Source organism: Vulpes lagopus, chromosome 23 (genome assembly GCF_018345385.1).
Source record: "Vulpes lagopus strain Blue_001 chromosome 23, ASM1834538v1, whole genome shotgun sequence".
Classification (NCBI taxonomy): domain Eukaryota; kingdom Metazoa; phylum Chordata; class Mammalia; order Carnivora; family Canidae; genus Vulpes; species Vulpes lagopus.
Window position 1 is genome coordinate 7,951,476 of NC_054846.1, and position 12,787 is coordinate 7,964,262.

Sequence of the window (12,787 nt, forward strand, 5' to 3'; positions counted from 1 at the left end):
TGCTAATAAAATCAAAAGTGGAACTCTTCTGTAACAACCTTTTCTATTACTGAAAGTAAGTGAGTAGAAGGCCGGTCTTTTCCTGGATCTGACCTGAAGAGATTTAATTAGTGAGGTACCACTAGGACCTCATTACGCAGGGGCCGGGCTCTACCCACAGCATCATAGCACGCTTCCACCTCAGCTACTGCCCTAAGAACATCCTGCGGTTCACGGGAAAAGTGAGATAGTGCCATAAGGGTCACTTCATCTAAGAAAATATCTTGGATTTAATTTATCAAAACCAAACTACACTCATAAGCCTAAGCAGCTAAATATTCCTAATTCATGGCCTCCTCTCTATAAAGCCTTAGCGATTTTTCTCAATTTTCACAATTTTAACACCTTATCCTTTTTAGAACACATAGAAGATAATTCCTATACCCTAACAGAACGCTTGCTATATAATAGGGTGTAAAAACAGGCAATTTAAAAATACTTAGACTCCTGTATAGGCGCCTAAATTTATACATTTTTATTTGGGGAATTTTAAAAAATGTAGAGAGATAAACCACATGAATCTGTGTGACGGCAGGAAACTCCCAACATGGTGACATAAAAGTAGCACCGTGAGAACTCCCATTCCTGAAACAGGCGGCTCAGGCTTGGTGTTAGCCATAGAAGAGTGTTTCCTACAAACAGCAGTAGCTGCCTGTGGGATTTCGGCATGACAAATGCATAGCTGACTCATGGGATCAATTAGAAAGCAGCAATACTTGTGGCATTAAAAAAATTATCCTCTGTTTTTATCACCTATTAATGCATGTTAAGAAGTCAGATGAGTCCCACTCACCAAACGTTTTATTACCAAATCAATACCCAAAGCTCTCCCGCCCTCCCTCCAACCTACATGTGAATTCCTTACCACAGACGCCTGTTCCCAATAACCCTTTCCATGATCTCTCATTAAATTCAACTATAAAAAACATTCTTAAAAAAACTGCTTGAGTATTAAGTCAAACCTGAATTGTCAAGTGCTAATTTCTGACGATAAAAATCGGCTGTCTGATATTTTCCCTTAAATGAATGGTTGGTCTGGTTATAAATTTTTAAAAATCACAACAAAATTAGAAGCACAAGCCAGTCAGAACTTACCCTCCCGCCTCCAAGTAGACTATCACACCCTCTAAAAGACCTCTTTTCCCTCAACAGAAGCAGCAATAATTCCCATTTTAAAGCAATTCTCTATGACGTGCTGATGAAGCACAAGCAGCATTTGCGATACTTACTGAATGTTTCTCCTGCTGGCCCATAACTCCATGGTTAGCTGGGACTGCTAGTGGTTTCATAATGAAGAAACATATGCTGAACTGAATTTACACATCATGTACCAATCTCTCATGGATGGCAAGTCACCCTCTACAGCATTAAATTAAAAGAAAAAAGAAAAAGGGGGAAAAAAAAAAAAGAGGAGGAGGAAACCAAGCTGCAGCTTAAAGTGTCACTACTGGTAAGCTTAAAAAACCCCTCACACTTGTAGACCAGAAAAGGAATCCGAACAACAGTGTTCGTCTCCATTTTTATAACACTGAAACTCTAACCATCTCAGGCTGTGACAAGACTGAGGAAACCTTATACAGCTCTCAGTCTTCCAAGAGAACAAGATCATTTCTGAGATTGAAGAACAAGAAGCAAAAGAAAAGAAGAAAAAAAAAAAAAAGCTAAAATGGCTGACTGCACACAGACTCCCCTCAAAAAGGCTTAATACAGAATTATATTAGTCAGGGTGGTATGAGAACCAGTCTCTAGCATTCAGCCAAGCATTGTTAATACTCTTGCTTCATTTGCAATCACACATACGGACGCCTCCAACCAGGAAAAAAAGAAAAAAGGAAAAGAAAGAAAGAAAAAATCAGGGCAGAGCATGTGAATCGGGACCTCCTCCCTAGCTGCTAATGATGCTGACAGAGTGGTGACCAGTGATCTCTGTCCCACTCCACTAACCAAGTTTGCACAATTAATCTTAGCAGCATGACACTGATGGACATTTAATTTAATGATGTCTGTCCCTCACACTCAACACAAGCATGACTGCTAGCAAGAGAGTCACTAACAGAAACACAGCACATGCACACACACAATCTCGAGAATCATGAGTCTGAATGCAATACACCAATATAATTACATTATTGTGCTTACTTTGGAGGACCATGGCTGCAGGCAGTTGGCATAGCAACGCACAAGGAAAGCCATTTCCTGGGTAGAGAGAAAGCTTCCTTTTCTAAATAAAAAATTCCTCTTAGGAAACAAACGGCATTGCTGCTTCCTGCAGAAAGCAAGACACTGTAGTCTGTCTCTTAACCTGCCAGGCTCACACTCAATGCAGTTCTAGTGATGTAAGTGGATTTCTCTCTCACCCTCCCTCTCTCTACATACACTGAAATATTCAGCTCAAATGGTACACACATTCCTTAAGACTCGCCCCCTCCTCTACTTAACCATTTCACTCATTAAGGTAGCGATGGACAATTCAGATAAAGTAACAAGCTCTTGCCTGTATTATATCAGCGGCTGTAGGTTAAGCAAGTCTCAGAGGGATGGAATCCATTGATTGCTGACTCCAAATAATATCACTGAAGACAGGGTGGGAAAACGGAGCAAGGACTTACTTGAACAGCTTTGAACTAAAATATGATTTTTTCACCAATTTGAAGATAAGACAATGGATGGGACCTCTTCCCCACCCTCAAATATCACTGTGCTACAGGAAGCAAGTATCTATCAAAAATTTACAAAATGCACATTTAACAAGCTTTATATAAATTTAAAAGACGTGATTTTCACAAACACCCATATATATATGCACACAGCACATTGCAAATAGTATCAAAATCAACACACTCACAATTCAAAAAAAAACAACAATTCAAACTTTTAGAGGTAGAGAGTTTAAATTTAATGAGGATATGTCATTCCACTATAAACTCTTAATTGCACCTGACGTAGCAGGTTATTTGAAAGACAGCATGAGAGGTGACAAGGAATAAGGACATTTTCACTCTGAGGTACTGGTCAGTTCTTCATAGTCAGATCTGTCTATAAATGGTATACATAATAGAAAACAGACATGGAAAATCGAGCAACTTTAATAATTGACTTTGGAATTGTCAGTGCTTGCTAATTTGTGTTTCTTGTCTTAACACGGCACCTATGCTAATCTCTTTTCTTCTCCCTCCTCATTATCTAAAGGCAACCCGTCTCTCCACATGACAATTTGGGATTCTTTTCCCTGCTCATCCTCAGTATAGCCCATTCATAGACTTCTTGTATTATCCATTAACCCTTTTACACCCCACACATATTCAACCTCTCTCTCACAACTAGCAGATCTCTCTCTGAACTGGCTTTTAAATATGTTCAGGTCTCTCACATCTCAAAAACAAAACAAAGAATGGAAACCTTCTTTAGATCCTACATTTTCCAATGGCTACAGTCTAATCTGTTCACACTAACCCTTTTCACAACCAGATTTCTCAAGAATCACCGGCTTTGGCTTCCACCATTTCCTCATCCCATGTACTTCTTCAATGAAGGACCATCATGGTCCTGTTGTACGATTTATATATCTACGAATTATCCTTAACACCTTTCTCCATGTCCAATCCATCACAATATCCCAGTAATTAAACTCTCTACCTTTTCTCAAACTTAAATTTCTCTTCATTTCTGCCACTATCATCCCACTCATTACTTTTTGCCATAAAAATCGCAAAACTCTCTTTACTCAACTGTCTGGATTCAATTTTAACCTCATCCACTCTATCCATTTAACATACTCCTCCTGAGATCTTTTAAAAACTAAAATATGGTCATTTCAACCAAATCTATTGAGCCCTCTCTTCAATTAAAACACATCAATGGCTTCCCATTGCTCTCAGCATACAGACTAAATACCTTATTATAGTCTGCAAGATTTGTATGTTTTTAAGAGTTATACCATGCTCATGCCCCCTAGGTCACCTGGGCTGCTCTTGTCTCCAAGAATGGGCAAAAAGGCCTATCTACACATTATTTCCTCTGCCTAGAACATTCCTTCACCCTCCCTTTCCTGATTGAGTCTTACTTCACCCCTAAAAAATACCAGTGAAATACCCTCAAAGTTACGATACTGAGTATCACTTCCCTATGTATAATGCTTATTACAGTTCTGGTTTTACATTTAATCATGAAATTATTTAAGTAGTGTCCACTTCCCCTGCTACACTCTAATCTCTGTGACGCCTGGCATCATGTGTGTTGTGTGCCAGTGTACGTGCAGCAAATAGCATGGTACACATCATAGGCTCTTGCCTTTTCTAAATGAATGATCTCTGCAGAGATCAGGAATAAACATTAGCAAAACCATGTTTGATCTTATAAACTAGTTCTTACCAAAATCCCAAATGCTTTTTTTACCATAAACAAATGAATGAATTAAAAGTAAGTGGTGCTAATCTTTGACAAAGGAGCAAGGGCAACACAATACAGCAAAGATAGTCTCTTCAACAAATGACGCCGGAACAGCTGGACACCCACATGCAATAAATAAATAAGTCTAGATGCAGAACTTTATATCTGTCACAAAAACTAATTCAAAATTATCACAGGCCTAAATGTAATATGCAAAATTATAAAACTCCTACAAAATAACAGGAGAAAACCTAGATAAACTTGGGTATGGTGATACCTTTTTAGATACAACACCAAAACATACTAGAATTCATTAAAATGAACAACTTCTGCTCTGTAAAAGACAATATTAAGAAAATTAGAAGACAAGCCATAGATCGAGAATAAATAATTGCAAAAGACACATCTGATAAAGAACTCTTACCCAAAATACACAAAGAACTCTTAAAACCCAAGAGTAAGAAAAGCTTGATGAATAGGCCAAAGATCTTAAAAGATACCTCACCAAAGAAGATACACGAATAGAAAACAAGCATATGAAAAGCTGTCCCACATCATAAGTCATCAGGGAAATGCAAACTAAAACAACAGTGAGATACCACCATATACCTATTAGAATGGTCAAAATTCAAAACCCTGACAACGCCAAATGCTGATAAGGATGTGGAGCAATGGGAACTTCACTCATTGCTGGTAGGAAGGCCAAATGGTACAGTCACAGGTCAGTACAGTCACAGGTCAGTGTGGTGGTTTCTTAAGAAACTAAACATACTCATCATCTGATCCAGCAAGCACACTCCTTGATATTTACTCACTCTTTGATATTTACTCAAAGGACTTAAAAACTTAGGTCTACACAAAAACCTACACATAGATGTTTAAAGCCACTTTATTCAAAGTTGCCAAAATGTGAAAGAAACTAAGATACACTTCAGTAGGCGAATGGATAAATACATGGTAGTACATCAAGACAATGGGATATTATTCAGCACTAAAAAGAAATGAGCTATCAAATCATGTAAAAACATGGAGGAAACTTAAATGCATATTACTAAGTAAAGGAAGCCAACATGAAGAGGCTAAACACTGTATGATTCCGACTATACGACATTTTGGAAAAGGCAAAACTATGGAGGCAATAAAAAGATCAGTCTTTGAATAGGTAGAGCACATAAGAGTTTTAGAACAAAGAAAATACTCGGTATGATATTATAATGATGGCTATATGTCTTCATACATTTGTCCAAACTCATGGACTATACAACATCAAAAGTGAACCCTAAGGTAAAGTGTGGACTTTGGGTAAATGTGATGTGGCAATGTAGGTTCATATTGAGTTTAAAAAGTACCATTCTGGTAAGTGATGTTGATAGTGGAGGAGGCTATGCATGTGTTGGACAGGAGATGTATGAAAAATCTCTGTATCTTTCTTGCAATTTTGTTGTAAATCTGTAACTGCTCTAAAAATTTTTTTAAAGAAGTACATGGTATCAAAAGGTATAAGCAATGCAAGCCAAGCATCCATCTATAAATGAATGTATAAAAAAAAATGTAGTACATACCTACAATGGGATTATTACTGGGTCTTTAAAAGAAAATACAATTCTGTTACAAGAAAAAACCTGGAACACACTATGTTACGTAAAATTATCCAATCACAAAAAGACAAACACTATAGGATTCCATTTATATGAAGTACCTAGACTAGTAAATTCATAGACCAAAAGGAGAATGGTGGTTGCCAGGGGCTGGGGGGAAGGGAGTAAGAAGGAGTTACTGTTTAATGAGCATGGAGTTTCAGCTTGGGAGGATGAAAAAATTGTGGAGATGAGTCGTGGCCATGGTTGTGTAACCATGTGAATTAATTTAATACCACTGAACTACATATACTTAAAAAATGGTTAAAATGATAAATTTAAATGTTGTATATATTTCACCACATGCACATACACACACATGCAAAATTAATGGCAATCTAAGAATTAAATAATCGAGTTCTACAACTTCTATCCATCTAGCTCGTGTCCCACATGTCCATGTGACAAAAAGTCTCCTACAAGTTTCAGTCAAATTACCCCCATGCTGATAGTATCTGACCTCACATGTGAAGGTTTGCCATTGCTTGCCTCTCTCTGGGAAAATGTGTCACTTCTCTCAAGAAGGCAACTAAATGGGAGAACCTGATAGGTGATGTCAGAAAAATCACACATCCTCAGGCACCGCTGCTTTTCTGTGCTGAGACTTGGTGTGATTTCTCTCGTAATCTGGCTCTGTGCCTACAACCTACATATCTTTAAACTCATGACTGTAATACTGAAATTTTACTATCTCTCCTACCTTGTACACTGAAGCACAATTATGCCAGGCTATAATATGCCAAACAGTACTTAAGAAATGAAATATAAACTGAAGATTTAAGAGAATCCATTAGTACAGATGTTATACTGACCTTGAAGTAGCCTTAATTTGGGTTTTATCTGCTCCATTCCTTAACCATCTAGATTGAGCACATAGAAAAAGGACCATGTAACAACTTCTGTTCCATGTCAAGAACATCTAATGACTTCCAAATTATCAGTAACATTGATCCAAAAGACAGAGATTATATTCATAGTTCAGGAAACTGCTTAATGCAAGGCCTTTCCATGCTAAATTTAATACCACTATATTCAAGGGCGCCCAGGTGGCCCAGTGGTTGAGCGTCTGCCTTTGTCTCAGGGCGTGATCCCGGGGCCCTGGGATCAAGTACTGCATCAGGCTCCCCACAGGGACCCTGCTTCTCCCTCTGCCTATGTCTCTGCCTCTCTCTGTGTGTTTCTCATGAATAAATAAAATCCTTTTTAAAAATACCATTGTAGGGCAGCCCAAGTGGCTCAGCAGTTTAGCACCACCTGCAGCCCAGGGTGTGATCCCAGACACCTGGGATCGAGTCCCACATCATGCTCCCTGCATGGAGACTGCTTCTCCCTCTGCCTGTGTCTCTGCCTCTCTCTCTCTCTCTCTCTGTGTCTCTCATGAATAAAAAATAAAATCTTTATAAAAAGAAAAATATCATTGTATTCATATTTTTCCACCTGTTCTACTTGGTTTTCAATTACTATGAAGTTGAGAAAAAAGGACTGTTCCCAGTAGTTATTAACCACATTTAGGATTAATATGTTTATTCATTTATAATACTTAATTATAATATCTATACTGTTTATTGATAGATCTCAATGTGCTTTACAAATATTTTAATTAAGCATGGTCAAACTCAAGGAATAATTTATTCATCTCTCATAGAAAAATAAAGTGTATAAAATTATAGATTTGGTAGTTTAGGAGAATATAAAATAGACCTCCAGGTTTCTAATATCATTAATTTCACTTATCCACTATATATATTGATTTCTTCCCTATTCCCCCTACCTGAAAGGTAAAACTACTGAGGCTTGGAGAGAATCTGTGGGAGAAGATAATAGAAGAATTTACTTTTTTATATGTATAAACATGAAATTTCACAAATCTGATTCCTAATATCTTATTGTTCACCAAAGAAACGACATTTTAAAATGCTGTTTTCTCTATGGATACACCAAACCAATTGAGCACTAAGCCGACACAAAAGAAAGTTATTGTAGGAGGTATGGTCAGAAGTTTTTCTCCTCTTCCTAAACCCAATATATTCACACACCCCCCATTAGTACTATGATGATTTCAAAGGAAAAGCTGATTCTCTAAAGATTCTTTATACCATAACGCAATCCTACATTTCACATAATCTATTCTATCCATCCCTGGATATGCCTCAGACAGGTGTTCCACACACATCCTCCTAAAGACATTTTTTTTTCACTTTGACCAAATAAAAAGGGTACTTCAGATTCATTATCAAAAATAATTTAATTATGAAATACATGAAAGATACCAACACAATGCCAGACATGTAATAACTGTTCAGTAAACTATCTGAGTTGAACTTATATACAGGTTTCACAAATGCCAGGAACCTGTTCAATTAACACTTAGTATCAGAAAGACCTAGCTGAGAGTGCAAAACTTTCACTCAGATATACTTCAAAGATAGGTACCAAAGAAATCTTTTTTCTTCTCAAGTTCTATTTTTTTTTTAATTTTTATTTTAATCACCTGGTGCCCATATGACAAGTGCACTCCTAAAGCCCCATCACCTGCTTCACCCACCCCTCAACCTACCTCTCCTCTGGTAACCATCAGTTTGTTCTCTATAGTTAAGTCTGTTTCTTGGTTTCTCTCTCTCTTTCTCTCATGTTCTCTTTTTTTCCTTTCCTCATTTGTTTTATTTCTTAAATTCCACATATGAGTGAAATCATACAGCATTTGTCTGTCTCTATTTCACGTAGCATTATATTCTCTAATTCTATCCATGTCACTGCATATGGCAAGATTTCGTTCTTTTATGGCTAAATAATACTCCACTGTATGTGTGTATATATATATATATATCATGCATATGTACTACTTCTTTATACATTCATCAATCAATCTCTCTGAATTGGTGTTTTTATATTCTTTGGGGGAAATACGTAGGAGGGCAATTGCTGGATCATAGAGTAAGTAGTTCTATTTTTAACTTTCTGAGGAACCTCCATTGTATTTTCTAGAGTGGCTGTGCCAGTTTGCATTCCCACCACTAGCGCATGAGGGTTCCCTTTTCTCCACATGCTCATCAACACCTGTTGTTTCTCGTATTGTTGTTAGCCATTGAATTGCATTTCCCTGATGATTAATGATGTTGAGCATCTTTTCACAAGCTTGTTGCCATCTGTATGTCTTCCTTGGAAAAATGTCTGTTCATGATGTCTTCTGCCCATTTTTTAAATTGGATTATTCATTTTTTGGGTGTTGAGTTTTAAAAGTTCTTTACATATTTTGGATACTAACCCTTTATCAGATATGCCATTTGGAAAGATCTTCTCCCATTCCATATGTTGCCTTTTAGTTTTGTTGACTGTGTCCTTTGCTGTGCAGAAGCTTTTTATTTTGATATAGTCCCGATAGTTTACATTTGCTTTTGTTTCCTTGCCTCGGAGAACCTTTCTAGAAAAAAGTTGCTATGACTAATGTCAGAGAAGTTAACTCTCTGTACTCCCTTCTAGGATTTTAATGATTTCAGGTCTCACATTAAGGTCTTTCTTTTTTAAAAAATTTTATTGAAGTTTGATTTGCCAACATACAGTATAACACCCGGTGCTCATCATCCCATCAAGTGCGCTCTTTCATTCATTTTGAGTTCATTTTTATGTACGGTGTAAGAAAGAGGTCCTGTTTCTTTCTTTTTTTGCATGTTGCTGTCCTGTTTTCCAACACCATTTAGTGAAGAGACTTTTTACCACTGGATATTCTTTCCTGCTTTGTTGAAGATTAATTGGCCATATAATTGTGGGTATCCTTGGGTTTTCTGTTCTGTCCTATTGATCTATATGTCTGTTTTTGTGCCAGTACCATAATGCTCTGATTACCACAGTTTTGTGATATAACTTGAAGTCCAGAATTGTGATGCTTCCAGCTTTGCTTTCCTTTTTAAAGATTGTTTTGGCTATTCAGGGTCTTTTGTGATCCTATACAAATTTTAGGATTGTTTTAGTTCTGTGGAAAATGCTGTTGTTATCTTGATACAGATTGCGTTGAATGTGTAGATTGCTTTGGGTAATACAGATGTTTTAACAGTATTTGTTCTTCCAATCCATGAACAAGGACTATCTTTCCATTTCTTTGGGTCATCTTGAATTTCTTTCACCAGTGTTTTATAGTTTTCTGTGTATAAGTCTTTCTCCTCTTTGGTTAGGGTTTATTCCTAAATATTCCATTATTTTGCTGCAATTGTAAATGGGATTTTTTTAAAATTTCTTTCTGCTGCTTTATTATCAATGTATAGAAATGCAACAGAGGTCTGAAGAATGATTTTGTAATCTTTTATTTGAATTCATTTCTCAGTTCTAGCAGCTTTTTGGTGGAGCCTTTTGGGTTTTCTGTATAGGCTATTTCTTTCTTTAACAAAAAAAGTTCCTGACAACATACTATTTATGTTACCTTTGACTGATAATTGGAAAATTAACATAGTAACCTATCCATAATAAATATGCCCAATATTTATATGGTACATGTTCAGAGAGAAAAATTAAAAGATACCAAGAGATGGGACACATGCAGAAAAACAACAGAGTAAATTTTAAATTTAATCCCAATTTAAATTTCCCACTGTAAATCAATGAGAAATTCCAACATCAAGAATGGGATTTTACAATGCCATTTATTTGAAAAAGGAACATATTTTAATAACTGATTTAACAAAGCTCATTTCATTTCCTAGAATCTATTTTAAGAAAATACCATACTTCATCCTGAAATGCTCAGTTATAGAGGTGAAGTCCTTACACACTGGTACTCAGTGTAGGCTCCCTACTATAGTATTTCACAAAGCAACACTCCAAATTCAAAGCAATTATTACTTTTATTACTAATATGGCATGTAACATATTCCCTTATGATTAATATATTTACATGAGCATATGAATTATTAATTATCCCTCCATTTTTATTGAATAAAAAGGGAACTATTGAACACAAACTGGAATGTAGGTTAGCTAGAAGCCAAGAACCATGCTTTTAATCTATTTGATATTGTTAATGACAAATTGTGCTTTATCTCTTATACTTAACACACAGTAATTACTCCAAAAAAGAAAGAATGTATAAGTGATTCCACTTAAACTTTTTCAAAACTACCCTGTGGAGTATTATTATACCAGCTTTAAGGTGCTGAAACAGACATAGGATAATTGTATAACCATAAAGATGTCCAATTTGTTTACTGACAAAATTAGGTGTTTTAAATCATTTGACAGGTTAAAAGAGTAGACTAAAACCAGAAAATTTAAATTTAACAGGGATAAATATAAACATCTACATGCATACTATCAAAATGTCACTTGCACAAATGCAATATAAGGGATACCACACTGGAAGAATAATTGTGAGAGGAGATGAGAAGAATTATCTATAAAATTGAGCTGGCTAAAAGCTCCATATGAGCCAATACCCGATGCCTCAAAACCGTCATATAATCGCGGTTACATCATAAAATAGCAAGGGAGACAGAAAGTTCTACTAAAATCTGCATTGTAGGGTACTGTAGGACCTTATGTAAGTGGTAGCACCCCGTTCTAGACATAACTTTGGTGAGATAATGAGTAACTGTATTACTGAAAGAGCAGAAAACCTAGATGACAAGGGGTTTAGGAAAGTACATGAAGTTAGGAATGTTTAACCCAGAAAAGAGGCTTAATGGAGTAGGAATTCTTTATTTGAAGCAGAGTTATATAAATATTCATTTGTGTTGCTTTAGAAGAAATCTAGAACCATGAACTAAAATTATAGAGAAGCAGATTTCAGCTAAACATAAGGAAAAGTTTTTTCATAATTAACTCTTCCCTATAATAAATAATTACTGCTATGATTTACTAAACCCTTAGCTTGTACTAGGCAGTAGGGTATAATTATGACACATTATGTAAGGACTATCTTGCAAATATCAGTGCTAATTGTAATTAAAAATCTTACAGAGAGGCTGAATGTCAGTAATTCTATAAAGAAAGATAAATTGTATTAAGTGGTTTGACTGAGAGATTCCTAAAGTCCTTTCAAGTTCTTAAGGTTATCTTATCTAACACAGCTATTACCAAACATTAGCTGGTAGCAAAATGGGGATAAAAGGGATGGTATGATAGAGAACAGAAAACAAGAGACTCATTGAATGGAAAAAAAAAAAATCTATCGTGTAATAAGATTTCCTGGTAGTAACTATTCCTTTATGTTCTGAGATCTCTGTCTTCCTTATTTTGGCAGAGGGGAAATATTAAAATGCCCTTACTTTTTAAAAAGTATAGTGCTGATATAGTGCTACACAATAGCCTAGAGGTTTTCTTAACATCCTTAGTTCATAAATTAAAAGTTGCCACACTTAGGTAAGTGAAAGATGATTTTCTTAATGTTAGCAATAATTTGATTAAAAATTGTACATTACTAGATAATTAGGTTTTTTAAAGGATTTAATTTATTTGACAGAGAGAGAGGGCACAAGCAGGGGGAGCAGCAGATGGAGAGGGAGAAGCAGACTCCTCGCTGAGCAGGGAGCTGGATGTCAGGCTCAATCCCAGGACCCTGAGATCATGACCTGAGCCGAAGGCAGACACTTAACTGACTGAGCCACCCAGGCACCCCAATAATTAGTTTTATAGGGTGTTTCTTAAATCTCTTAAAATTATTAATGTTTTAATATTCTTAAACATTACCAAAATATTCAATATTTTCTGGTACAGAAGTAAACAATCTTGTGACT

The 12,787-nt window shown here is 36.1% G+C and overlaps 1 protein-coding gene across 16 annotated transcripts in view; it reads right to left on the reverse strand.

Annotated features, from left to right (window-relative positions):
• Nucleotides 1-12,787, reverse strand: part of RAPGEF2 (Rap guanine nucleotide exchange factor 2) — a 240,832-nt gene that overhangs the window by 86,447 nt on the left and 141,598 nt on the right. For 2 of the 16 annotated variants that reach the window (XM_041738107.1, XM_041738106.1), the window contains exon 1: nucleotides 1,269-7,201. The exons of 13 other annotated variants lie outside the window; for them this stretch is intronic. In XM_041738107.1, the coding sequence (XP_041594041.1) occupies nucleotides 1,269-1,328 (60 nt within the window). In that variant the 5' untranslated portion in view covers nucleotides 1,329-7,201. Of the gene's footprint in view, nucleotides 1-1,268; nucleotides 7,202-12,787 lie in introns of those variants that run through there. One more of the 16 variants, XM_041738108.1, reaches the window with a different exon arrangement.